Source organism: Phaenicophaeus curvirostris, chromosome 4 (assembly GCF_032191515.1).
Source record: "Phaenicophaeus curvirostris isolate KB17595 chromosome 4, BPBGC_Pcur_1.0, whole genome shotgun sequence".
Lineage (NCBI taxonomy): Eukaryota > Metazoa > Chordata > Aves > Cuculiformes > Cuculidae > Phaenicophaeus > Phaenicophaeus curvirostris.
This window is the reverse complement of record NC_091395.1, coordinates 12,488,172-12,501,387: the sequence shown is the minus strand read 5'-3', so window position 1 is coordinate 12,501,387 and position 13,216 is coordinate 12,488,172. Positions and strand designations below refer to the sequence as shown.

Below are 13,216 nucleotides of genomic sequence, written 5' to 3'. Positions count from 1 at the left end.
TTTAAAAAATGGATAACTCTAAGAAAGATGTTTACATGAATGATGATTGCCCTTCTTTTGATGTTATGAATGAGGTTTTTATAGTGTGTTTGGGTGTATGTGCAAGGAAGTAAGAAAAATGTTTCTGGGGAAAAATAGACTTGACAAACATTTGTAATAAGTGAATTTTAAAGATTGCTTTAATTGCGCTATGAAGGCAATGCAGATATTAAAATATTCAACAGAACCATCGTCTCTCCTTGTCTTCTGTGCGTAGTGGTTTTGGCACCCTCTGATCTCTCCCCCTTCCTGGTGTGCTGTGTGGTTGCTCTGAAGCTACGGTTATTGCTGACGCACGGGAGCAGGATTTGGTGCACAGGTAACGCACTTCCAGGCCCCATTATACTAATGGTGAATGAACAGCAGAACACTCCTGGCACCACTGCTTCAGGATTTTTTGGGGGCACCTCCACTGCTTTTGTTATTCGCTCCTCCATGCACTGACATGGGCTTCAGTTGCATTCCAATGCAGAAGAACATCCTGCCTGGGTATACCCCGCTGGCTTTAACTGTTGCATTTTAAGGCATATGAATGTGCATGTGGTATATTGGTGTTGCTGTCTTGTAGGTAGTAGGAAGGGTTGGCAGCAAGCAGAAGAGGTGGCTTCCCAGCAGGTAACCTGCTGCTCAGTGTTCTTGTTCGCTGTACGCATGCCACTGGATGAGTGGCGAGGAAAGGGGCAGCACTTGGCGGTCTATTTGTGCTCTGATTGATCACCAACTCTTCTTGCTTTCTGAGTAGACGCCTACAGTCGCGTTATGTGTGAAAATACATACGTGGGTAAGAAGGTCTCCCCATTGATAGCTCTACAGAAAGCTGCCTGGAGGAGAGGGACCTGGGGGTTTTGGTTGACAGCCGGCTGAACATGAGCCAGCAGTGGCCCAGGTGGCCAAGAAGGCCAATGGCATCTTGGCTTGGATCAGAAACAGTGTGACCAGCAGGTCCAGGGAGGTTATCCTCCCTCTGTACTCGGCACTGGTGAGACCGCTCCTCGAATCCTGTGTTCAGTTCTGGGCCCCTCACCACAAGAAGGATGTTGAGGCTCTGGAGCGAGTCCAGAGAAGAGCAACAAAGCTGGTGAGGGGGCTGGAGAACAGGCCTTATGAGGAACGGCTGAGAGAGCTGGGGGTGTTTAGCCTGGAGAAGAGGAGGCTGAGGGGAGACCTCATTGCTCTCTATAACTACCTGAAAGGAGGTTGTAGAGAGGAGGGAGCTGGCCTCTTCTCCCAAGTGACAGGGGACAGGACAAGAGGGAATGGCCTCAAGCTCTGCCAGGGGAGGTTCAGGCTTGACTTCAGGAAAAAATATTTCACGGAAAGGGTCATTGGGCACTGGAACAGGCTGCCCAGGGAGGTGGTTGAGCCACCATCCCTGGAGGTGTTTAAGGCATGGGTGGACGAGGTGCTGAGGGGCATGGTTTCATGATTGATGGGAATGGTTGGACTTGATGACCCGGTGGGTCTCTTCCAACCTGGTTATTCTATGATTCTATGAATAAAGTCTCTGGCTGTGGTAGCTCATGGCCTCTTGTGCTGGGGTAGGTGGTGGAGGGTGGTGCTCAGGGGGATGGGGGATGCTGTGCTCTCCACTCTCTGCAGGGATGGAGAAGGGACTTGTTTGGCCTCTGTGTCACCCACTGCACCTTCTGAAGCTGAAAGGGTGGGTGCTTGGGGCGGCTGGGGGGATGCTGTGCTCTCCCCTCTCTCCAGGGGTGCAGAGGAGAAGTGTTCGGCCTCGGCGTTGCCCACTGGGCCTTCCAGCTTTTCCCGACCTCTTCGGTCTCTTCCCACTCAGAACCCTTTTTTTTTTTCCCTCCTTCCCTCCCTCCCTCCCTCCCTCCCCGCGGAGGCGGAGCTTTCCCCGCCCGGAGCCGGAGCAGGGGGGGACCCGGTTCGGTCACCCCGGGGCTCCCACCGCCTGTCCCTTCTCCCTCTCCGGGGTCACGGCCCGGGGACCAGCTTCCCACTGAGGTGCGGGGTTTAATCTCCCACAGGAACAAACCCAAGCGAACCCCAGCGCCTTTCCGGACGGGAAAACCCCAAAGGACAAAGGTAAGTTGCTCTCTACAACTACCTGAGAGGAGGTTGTGGAGAGGAGGGAGCTGGCCTCTTCTCCCAAGTGACAGGGGACAGGACAAGAGGGAATGGCCTCAAGCTCCGCCAGGGGAGGTTCAGGCTAGGCATCAGGAAAAAATATTTCACGGAAAGGGTCATTGGGCACTGGCAGAGGCTGCCCAGGGAGGTGGTTGAGTCACCTTCCCTGGAGGTGTTTAAAAGACGGGTGGATGAGGTGCTCAAGGACATGGTTTAGTGTTTGATAGGAATGGTTGGACTCAATGATCCAGTGGGTCTTTTCCAACCTAGTGATTCTATGATTCTATTGGTGTCGGGGAGGATCTGGAGTAAAGATCGCACAGCACTGCCCAGAAGTGCTGGGAATGGTGCCCTGTGCACCTGCTTGGCAGCAGGGATTTTTCCAGGGACCACTCACCTTTGCTCACCTTCAGCGCTACCGATCAGAAAGGGATGAACTCTGTACTCCCCAGGGAATGTGTCATCTGGCCCTTCCACAGCTCCCTGTGCCCCAAACCTTGCCAGGCACTGCTTGCTGACTGCTGATGCTCCTGCCCCATCTTTCTCCTGCCTAGGAAAAGCTCTTCTCCCCTTTACTGAAGGACCACAACGCTGCTTCCCTATCTCCAACCCTTGTCAGACGGTGCTTGTTGACTGCTGATGCTCCTGCCCCTTCTTTTTCCTGCGTAGGAAAAGCTCTTCTCCCCTTCGCTGGAGGGCCACGGGGCTGCTTTCCACCACTGTCAAGCCACAAGAAGATTTATGTGGAAATTGAAGTGGAATGGATCGCTATCGGTATTTCATCTTCAACCAGAGGAATATGGTGGTGCTAGGTCTGCTCCAGATCGCCTTCAGCACGGTGTGCGTCGTCAGCGGGTTCATAGATGGCATTTTCAGAATGGAGTCTCATCTCAGCAAAACCAGAGCTCCAGTTTGGGCCGGGATGGTAAAGTTGCTCTTTTCTATGCTTTGTTTCATCGTTTGGTCTTTTTCCTGCTGCTACCTACTAGTACTCAGATTGAGGGTAGGAGGGAGAGCGGACTCCTTGCCAGCCCTTCTCTGGTTTGCTTTGGACCCAGATAGCAAAAGTTTCCTTGTTATGGTATAGGCAGGAAAGTGCAAGCAGAATTTCCTCTGCAGGAGCTAAATGAGGTACATTTCTACTGGATAATGTAGAAGGTGGGGCATAGAGGCAGTTGACAGGGTCTTTTGCAGAAGCAGTGACCATGGAGAACCCAGCAAAGGTGAAGAGGGGAACAGTTCTTCAGGGTGTTGAGAAATACTTCATCTTCAAGTCACGAAGATGAAGGAGCAGGGCTACCCCAAGCTGACACTGGGCTCCTTCACTCCCTGGCGCTTGTTGCCCTGATGTTGCTGCTCATACACCGTGTGAACGAACTACACCATGTGGGAGTTTTGTTGAAGTGCTCGCTTTCATCCTAAGGCTGCCCATCTCCTTTCAGTAATAACTGCCTTCCATCCACGAGATGTGTGAGGACTTAGAAATGCAGTGCACATTTTCAGCACTTTAATCAAACATGTTTAATCAGTTTTATTATTTGGCCAGAGCTGTAAGGCCAGTCGGAGGGTTGCTGCCATGGGGGTACACGAGTAGACAAGATGTGTTTTACGTTGTGTCCTGCCCCAGGAGCTGCTGCAGAGGAGAACAGGAGAAATTGGCATTTCTCTTTCCATTTCTGACCCAACCGTTTCTCTGATCCAGGCCTTGAAAATGGGGGCCTTTCATCTGCTCTGTACTAGTTTATCCGCCAAATCTGATACTTGTCTTCCAGTTACCAACTCTTTTGTCTTCTGCAGGTGATGGGAATCCCAGGAGTCCTGGCTTTGTTTTCCTCTCAGAGGAAGAATCCAGTTCTCGTAAGCCTGGGGAGGGGGAGATGGTGCACAGGGTGGGGGCAAAATGTGGTCAGGGCAATCAAAAATGGTTTTGGTTGGGAATGAACTGGCTGGTCCTTCTGCAGGACTGAGAGCTTATTTCCTTGAGTTATAAAAGCTGCTACATTCTTAAGCAAAAAGAGCATGCAGCGTTACCTCCCTTTCTGGCACAGGATAAAGCGCTGGCTCTAAGGACAAGCAAAAAGCTGCAAAAATGCTTGATTTTGAATGCATTTCTTGTGGTATGCCTCCCTGTTTTTAAGGAAAAACAGGAAACATAAATTAGCTTGCATTTCCTAGGCAGCCATGTAAACCCCGAGGAGGGATATTGTTTATAACTAAGAGATCTCCAAGAACGAAGTCTTACGCTCCAACTAGCACCTGTAGTTAAGATTTGAGACTCTATTATAGCTCAGAAATTCAGTATCATGGAAACCTTTACTGCTCTGTGTTTGGATTCTGAGTGACCGTTGCTACTGGGTACTTTTTAGTCTTATGGGAGGTCAAAGACTAGTAGCTACAATGCCTGTGAGTACATTTGGTCTGTATGAGTTGTGTTTTAATTCCTGCTCCCCTTCTTTTTCTCCTTTGACTTCTCTGTACAGGTGAATGTGTTGATAGCTGCTTCCACAATCTCTTCTGTTGCCATCCTCATCGTAATAGTTTATAGCTCCCTCACACTGAACTACGGGGAAGAGGAGGAGCTGAGCTCTGCCCCAGTCCATGTTATCCATACAGTAAGTATCAATATTATGCTTATTACTGGGAAACATAATTGTCTTAATCTGCAAACTTTACTAGGCATTACCTGGAAATAGAACCAGACTTAGAGTGTGCCCAAATGAGAATTTGAAGTAGTGCCTGCAGCAGGGCACTTGTTTAGAAAGAATAACATGAATCTACAGTTAAGTAGGAATGGCAATTTTTAGGCTCGAATCCTTTCCAGCCTGCACCTCAGGTGATAAAGTTACTGCAGTTACAGGTCAGCTGGTTAAAAGTGGGTACTTTTTCAAGTATTATTTCCCCCACACTAAAGCTGAAAAGAAGGAATGAGTTAGCCCTTTTGTACCCCAAACGTGTATTGCAGGATGAGTCAAAAATGTCAGGCTGCTAAGGTGCAGTATAGTGAGAAGACATTTCTCACCTTCTTTGCATTTCTACCCATTATTAGAGCTATTTCTGAACCTGATGCTGTTGCCTCATGGAATGGTTTGGGTTGGAAAGGTCCTTAAAGATCATCCAGTTCCAACTGGACACCTCCCACTGGATCAGGCTGCTCAAAGCCTCATGCAGCCTGGTGTTGAACACCTTTGTCAGCTTAAAACTATTCCCCGTCTTCTATCACTGCACTCCCTCATAGTGTCTTTCAGAAGCCTTAAATACTGCTCTTTTCCTATTTGAGGGTCACACTTGGCTTGCTCTTTAGAGCACGAGAAGCAAAGCTTTAAACAACACTAACTCTGAATCAATCTGCTACAATGCAATCGCAGCATTCTTACAGTAACTGGAATATTTTTGGCGGAGAACTTCTTGAATGTGGCTTTAACTTTTCCCTTTCTGCTTGCAGAGGTTTGTACTTAATAAAGTAGTCAAGGGTGCTAACATAGCCATGTTAGCTGCCTCTGTGTGCAGTGCCTTTGTTGTGCTGGCGATGGCTTACTTGGGATGCCGGAGTCTTCCGCGCTGCTCGTGCTACGACAGCGTAACGGGGATGGTGAGTGTGGAGTCCAGGGCACCCATTTGTTTGTACTGCGTGCGGGTGGGAGGGGAAGAAACTGGAGAGAAGATGTCTTTTTCTTCTATAAACTTTGCCTCAGCTCTACCCCAGTCATCCCGGGCTAATTCTAAGAAACTAAGTGGATGATGGAAGGATGTTTTACTTTTTTATTTTTTCCTTTTACTGCTTCAATTTTATTTACAGTCTCGTGTTAGACCTAGCATAAGTTATCTTCATTTTTCCAAGGTGTTAGTGCTGAAGCTACTGTGGTCCCATTTGCTATGAGTTCTGGCTCTTCTTCTTAGAAATATTCCTTCTCTCACTCTTAGATCAACAATTGCTCCTGGTACAAAGACTTACTGGTGCTTAAGCACCAGAATGTCTTATCCGTAGAACCACAAATTTAGTAATAAAAATATCCCCTGTACTGTGTGTGAAGTCCAGGGGAGATGAAACACCACATTTTGCTGCTAGTTTATGAGGACTTTGCCTCAAGTTATGGGATACGTGCTCTGTGTCTCTGCTAACTGAGCTCAGTAAATACCAGCTACTTCTCTACTGGAGTAATTCTGATGCTGTATTAAAGCACATAGGTCTGACCATCTACTTTGATGGGGAGGTAATGGGTGCAGGTTATAAGACAGCTGGTCTTGACAAAAGGTACCAAAAGTGTAACGTGAGGCTGCTTTAAAATTTTACGCTAAAACTTAGGACGAGTGGACTACACTGACTTTTTAAAAGGAGTTCACGTATACCTTTTTCAACAAACTCGCAGATGAGTTTTTTGATGTCATTGTTTCGTTCATAGGAATGGTTGCAACCTAGTGAGGACCAAAATCAGGCTGTGGAAATGGTCTGCGCTGTACAAAGTGAGTACCTCTTCCCATCCATGTATTTGGATATTCACCAGAGATGTGGAAGGAACATCCCAAATAAGCTTTATATCCCAGGCCAAAGTCCTGACAACCAAAATAGTCAGAGCCAAAAGGGACTCGGGATTTTGTGCAAACATCTATACCAGGTCTAATGGTTTCTTGTTTCCTTCACCACACAGGTCCTCAGGACAAAATTTTTGACTTCCCGGATCGGTTTCCAGCCCAGGACTTAGACAGAGAGGAAGATGCATCCAAACCTCCACCGTATATCAGGATGGCTTGAAAAAGTGATTGAACATTTGAAAGCTACTAGTCAAAAAAATGGGGCAAGACAGATGTAAGAAGTTCTTCATCTTTAAAGATGGTTGTGCACTTTTTCTTGGCCTTTTAAGAAACATAAACAAAGAAAGAACTATTGGATTCCCAATGTTTTGCAAAGATGACAGTGCAAAAGGGAAGATCTGCAGATGATTTTGGACATGCAGACTTTGTACAGTTAAAATACCTCATTGCCTCTGGAAAGCATGAGCATTTTTTTTCCTCCGTCTTTTGTACTTAAGTCATGTTTTATTCCCCTAGAGTTCATCATGCGGTTTGTCTAGCAGTGCTAGCTTTAGGCATTCACATATTAAATACAATTAATTTTTAAATTAAATTTGTTGTGCAATATTTCCCCCTGCCAACTGCTTTCCGTATTTCACTCACTGAATTCTTTGGATGATACGATAGTGAGTGAAGGATAAGGAAGGACCTCTTGAGTTTTGGAGTGCTTTCCCTCTTCCTCTTGACAGGGATGGTGGCTGATGAAGTTTATGATACGAGGCCTTGCCAATACTGTTCAGGTACCTCTCAAAATCTGGGTTCCACGGAGTGTATGTGTGTAGATGCAATTAATTTTAGTCCTAAAGCATAATGCTAGAGTGTGGTGGGAAACCAAGTTGCAGTATCTCCTCTTACAGAGTAATTTACTTAGTTCAGGTTTTCCCATTTCTACTTTGGAGACTGAAAGTTTTAAAAAATGCTTATTTGGGGGCCCATTCTGCTAAAATTTATTACAGATCTAGACCAAAGTCCTCTGTTGGATGTTCACTAGAGGACATTGTGGTCCTCTAGACCAAAGAACTACATCTTCCAGTGAATTTCCCAGAACTCCTGAGGTGCATGAAACTCCTGCATGTACTTTATAGTTCACTTTCAGATAGGTGCCTGCTGAGCGAATGTCTTGTCTGCAGGCTTTGAGTGCAAAGTGGTAGATGACTTATCCCGTGGAGCGAATTAACGCAGCACGTTCATTTAAAAAGGGCTTGGAAAGTAAGTTCCCATCTTGAGAAAGTGCTGTGAGTGGTAGGATAAGTCATGCCTGCCATGAGGCATGTCACCCTGGGAGTGTTCTCAGGTAAGATTTATCTTGTTGCAGAGTGTAAGATGCTTTTCACATTTATTTTTTTTTCCTAGAGACTGAAGTCTTTTTCATAACACTAGTAAAGAGACTCAGACACCTAAATTAAAACCTTCCCCTGATGAAAGGACTGTGCAGTCAAAATACCAGATCGTCGTAGAGTCATAGAATGGTTTGAGTTGGAAGGGACTGTAAAGATCATTCAGAACTGACCCCCCTGCCATGGGCAGGGACACCGCTCACTGGATCAGGTTGCTCAAAGCCTCATCCAACCTGGCTTTGAACACCTCCAGAGATGGGGCAGCCACGATTTCTTTGGGCAACCTGTACCAGTACCTCGCCACCCTCACAGGAAAACATTTCTTCCCAAAATGTCATCTAAATCTCCCCTCTTTCAGCTTAGAAGTGTTACCCTTCATCCTATCACTGTACCCTGTCCTCAGAGTTCATGACTATCACATTTAAAATGCCCTTGGTTCCAAACTAGCTTGCCACAGCTGCATAATAAACAGCAGCAATGTAGCATGCAATTAATTCTAGCTTATGCAAGTTAGCAAGTCCTGTCTCCCCAGCCTATTGGGGTGGGCAAAGTGAAGGGACAGACAGCTGGTTTCTATTAAGCTAATTGTAAAGCTAACTAAACATCTTCAAATTTCAAGAGTTTATATTTGCAGATTTTTTACACCTTTAGTTATAATCTCAAACAGAAAAACCCCCTAAGTGGCATTTTGTGGAAGTCATAGGGGACTCCAGCATCCCTTTGTATGCAAAGTGCTTAACTGGTGCCTCCTTTACTGACTTTAACCATTGAAATTGGTAATGACTGGGACTGTAAAGAAAGGTACTCAGATCAAAAGAGCAGACCTAACCTCCTCCTCCCTCCAGAGCCCTTCTCCGGTCACATATCACTCCCTGTGTGCCAGGGAAACTGCCCTGATCCCTCAGGGCTGCAGGTTCTTTTTGAGCATCTGGAAGTTTGCCTACATGCCACAGCAGCAAAATTCTGGATTTGGCTGTACACACCTTTTATGTATTTTTCTACACCAATCAAAACACAGGTGATATCATTGCATGTGTCCATTTGAAGGTATCCAACTTCTAAATCACCAAACCTAGCCTGGAAACTTCTGCTTGTCTTTGTCGAACCGAACCACCATAGAGCCTTCTTGGGTTTAGAGATCTTTGTACCCAAAAAAAGCATGTGCTCTCTTCTTAGAGCTGCTTTATGGCTTTATTCTAGCTGTTTGCAGTTGAAATGTAGGCAGAAAACCAGGAACACTCGATTTCACTTGCACTACTAAAATGCATTCATTTCAAGCCATTTCATCCTGTAGTTTAATCCTACTTAAGGGGTTGTTAGCAGGCTGCGTATGCAGAAATTTGTCCAAAGCCAAGAGAAGAGTCATTGTCAGGTGGATCTGCTTGTTCGTTTGCATTGAACTATGGTTCTGGAGCTGCCTGTGACTAAGCTGCCCACATCACCCCCCAGGAGAGATGTCACGCAGCCGCTGCAGCTGCTGAGCTGGCAGACACAACGCGGCACAAGGCCAGAGATGAAGTAGTTGCTGCAAAAGTCTGCTGGCACCTCCATGCAAAGTGCCCTACTCTCTTAGATCTGCTCTGGGGAAGAAACCACAACGCTGGAAACAGCGACTCAGCTTTTATTTGCTCTAGCAGGCTTAAATAAATTTCATTTCATTTAAACTTTGAAAGTAGATAGTTGTTCACCTGCAATGCAATAATTACAAGAGAAATCAAGATTCTACAGACCCTGGATAAAAAGGGTTTAATCTAAAGTTTTCAGTCTTTATAGAATCATAGAATAACCAGGTTGGAAGAGACCCACTGGATCATCAAGTCCAACCATTCCTATCAAACACTAAACCATGCCCCTTAGCACCTCGTCCACCTGTGCCTTAAACACCTCCAGGGAAGGTGACTCAACCACCTCCCTGGGCAGCCTGTTCCAGTGCCCAATGACCCTTTCTGTGAAGAATTTTTTCCTAATGTCCAGCCTAAACCTCCCCTGGTGGAGCTTGAGGCCATTCCCTCTTGTCCTGTCCCCTGTCACTTGGGAGAAGAGGCCAGCATCCTTCTCTCTACAACCTCCTTTCAGGTAGTTGTAGAGAGCAATGAGGTCTCCCCTCAGCCTCCTCTTCTCCAGGCTAAACAACCCCAGCTGAGGTTATATTCCTGAGGTTTTCCTACTTGCTTTGGTATGAGCTGGAGCAAAAATAGTTAATTGAAAAATTCAAAAATGGTAGCGCCAGAACCATAGGATCCACTTCTGACTTAAACCTGACTACATTTGCCTGGCTTTTTACATTGTTGGCCTTTAATACAGTCATCTACAAAATTGTAATTCAAACCCCGATGCTTCTGCCGTTTCCTCTGCTATAGTACCTGACAGCAAGCATCAAAGCGCTAAGCATGGCTGGTTTCCCTGTCCCTGGATGCTTCTGGCATAACTCCAAGCAGTTTGATGAAATGTTGGAGGGTTTGTTTTTTTCTTGATTAACATAAACTGCTGTTCTCATACATTAAAAGAAAGTAACGCTCCCAGAGAGGTTATTGTCATTGCAAGTATCTATAGCAGTGTGGCTTTGATTCTGCTTTAGTCTAGAACAGATTTTTGCCTTTGAAGAGAGAAACTTGCTTGAAGTAGTTTGTTGCTGTAACGCGCTGTTCAGCCACTGCATCATTTCTGGCTGGAAACTACAGTTTCATTGAGAAATACTATGCTCTTTGGGCTAGGAAATAGCCTTAACAGCATATATAGAAATACAAGTGTGTAAAAGAGAAGCATGCTTTATGATATTGCTAAAGTAAAAGATGCATATAATTGATTCAGTCACAGCTACAAAGCCCTTGATAGTCATATTCCTTTTTCCTAATCAGCTTTCTGTGGTCTTTCCCAGCACCACTATTGCAATACCAGTGCCCGAGATTACTTGGAGACACACAATTTCAACACTCCTTTTCTACAAAAGGAGAGTTTCTAGGAAAGAAACAGCAATAATATGGGAATGGGTGGAAACTGTCTACCAGTCTAATGTCAATCTCTCTAATTGGTTAGCCTTGCTGAAAATATATTCCTGATCGCAGCATCCAGTGCTATGTTTAGTAGCCTCTTCCACATGCCACATGCTGGTTTTGGTGCCTTCCCAGAGCCTGCTGGTATCTCCAGGGACATTTCATGATTTGCGTCACCTCCAGCTTTTGCAGATAGAAGTCAGATGGATTTTTTTTTCTTTTTCATTTATTATTAAATGGAGACATTTGTTCCTCGTGGACTTTTCCTCATTGGCAAGATCCCAGGAACCAAGCCAGCATCTCTGGTCCTTCTCCTTTGTGATGGGTGAAGGCTGGAGGGACATACAGTTGCACATGTCGAGGTCTGGGTGTAGCAGTGGGTGCAGCTCAGCAGTGCCTGCACAATAATGCAAGTGAAGCCCAGAGAGGGAAACTAAAAATTCCAAGTTCCTCTGTTCTGCAGAGAAATATCCTGCACAACACACGGTGCTGCAGCTTATTTATAAGCACCTGATGCTTCCACTGCTAAGAAATACAAATCACACAGCGTTTTGCAGGGGAAGATTAGATGCAAAGATGCCTCGGAGCTCCTCGAGGCCAAAAAAATCCAGTTCTTTCCTTGGGTGTATTAGAAAGTTGTTCCTCTGCCTGTCTGACCTGAGCAACCTGCAAGCAGGAGGTAAGCACCTTGCTTTTGGCACGGGTTACAGACCCTGGTTACGTGGTCCTGTGCGACAGAACTGTAGGGACAACAAGTATTTTGTGCCCATCTTGCATTACTGTTATTTGTATCAGTCAAAGACGTTCACTTCCAAAAATGATTTTCTATCTTGAATAAGCTTAGCAAAATGTTACCTTATTCCCTGACGCACAGGGCAAGACTCACAGAATCTCTGGGCTGTAAAACTGAAAGCAGCCTCCCCGTTAGCACTGCACCATCAATAGCAGGCAGCAGCTAATCAGAGGGCGTAATCAGACGGTTAATCAGGGAAGCTGGTTCTGCAAGTTAACATTCAACTAAGGGCAAAGTATTTGCTGAAGCTACTTCCTCCACAGAAATGGCTCGAAGCTGCTGGGGGAGGAGAGGAAGAGAAGGGGTCTTCACCGCAGTGAGGATCAGAGAACAGTTTCAGGTGTATTTTTGACAACTGGCTTGTTCAGGGTTTTTTTCGTAACTTCACTTCCAGTCTTGTAATCCAACACTTCACATCGCGCTCTCTGGTGGGAACAACATTCATAGAATCATAGAATCATAGAATAACCAGGTTGGAAGAGACCCACTGGATCATCGAGTCCAACCATTCCTATCAAACACTAAACCATGCCCCTCAGCACCTCGTCCACCCGTGCCTTAAACACCTCCAGGGAAGGTGAATCAACCACCTCCCTGGGCAGCCTGTGATTGATAGCTTCTTTTTTTTCTCAGCCACACTGAGTAATACGAATGCTTTCGGGCTGATGTGGCACTGTTTGCTACCAGTATGTGAGTTCAGCCTCACTGCTCCTCACCCCTAAGACAGTTTGCAAGCTCCAAATCCTTCGGCCGGTGCAGTTTCTCCCGCGTGCTGCTGGGCTCTTGGTCCTCTGGGTCAGGGCAGTGGAATGCAGTCGCTTTGCAGGTCACAAATCTCTTTCCCCTTTCCTGGCAAAAGGCAGTGAGAAGGCAGGGTATAAAAGAATAAATAAAACTGCAGCTCTGTGTGTTCCATAGACCTGCCTGTTCTTGCATGAGGTACTTCAAGTTTTAAGTCAAACTTCACTATAGGTAGATTAATGTGCGCTCGCAGCCCAGAAAGCCAACGGTGTCCTGGGCTGCACCAAAAGAAGTGTAACCAGCAGGTCAAAGGAGGGGATTCTACCTCTCTACTCTGCTCTTGTGAGACCTCACCTGGAGCACTGTGTTCAGTTCTGGAGGCCTCGAGAACATGGATCTGTTAGAGCCAGTCCAGAGGGGTCACGAAGATGATCAGGCTGAAAGAGTTGGGGTTGTTCAGCCTGGAGAAGAGAAGACCTTACAGCAGCCTTCCAGTACTTAAAGGAGGCTGCAGGAAAGCTAGGGAGGAGCTCTTTATCAGGGACTGCAGGGATGAGGGGGAATGGTTTTAAGCTGAAAGAGGGGAGATTTAGATTAGATATTAGGAAGAAATTTTTCCTGTGAGGATGGTGAGGCCCTGGCACAGGCTG

At 46.2% G+C, this 13,216-nt stretch overlaps 1 protein-coding gene across 1 annotated transcript; it reads left to right on the top strand.

Moving 5' to 3' along the window:
- Positions 1 to 2,802: 2,802 nt before the first annotated feature.
- LOC138719548 (uncharacterized) lies at positions 2,803 to 7,212 on the top strand. Its single transcript, XM_069854852.1, has 6 exons — positions 2,803 to 3,058; positions 3,931 to 3,990; positions 4,614 to 4,745; positions 5,576 to 5,722; positions 6,534 to 6,594; positions 6,780 to 7,212. Exons 1-6 carry the CDS (start codon positions 2,894 to 2,896, stop codon positions 6,881 to 6,883), a joined length of 669 nt encoding a protein of 222 aa, XP_069710953.1. The 5' UTR covers positions 2,803 to 2,893; the 3' UTR covers positions 6,884 to 7,212.
- The last annotated feature ends 6,004 nt before the right edge of the window (positions 7,213 to 13,216 follow it).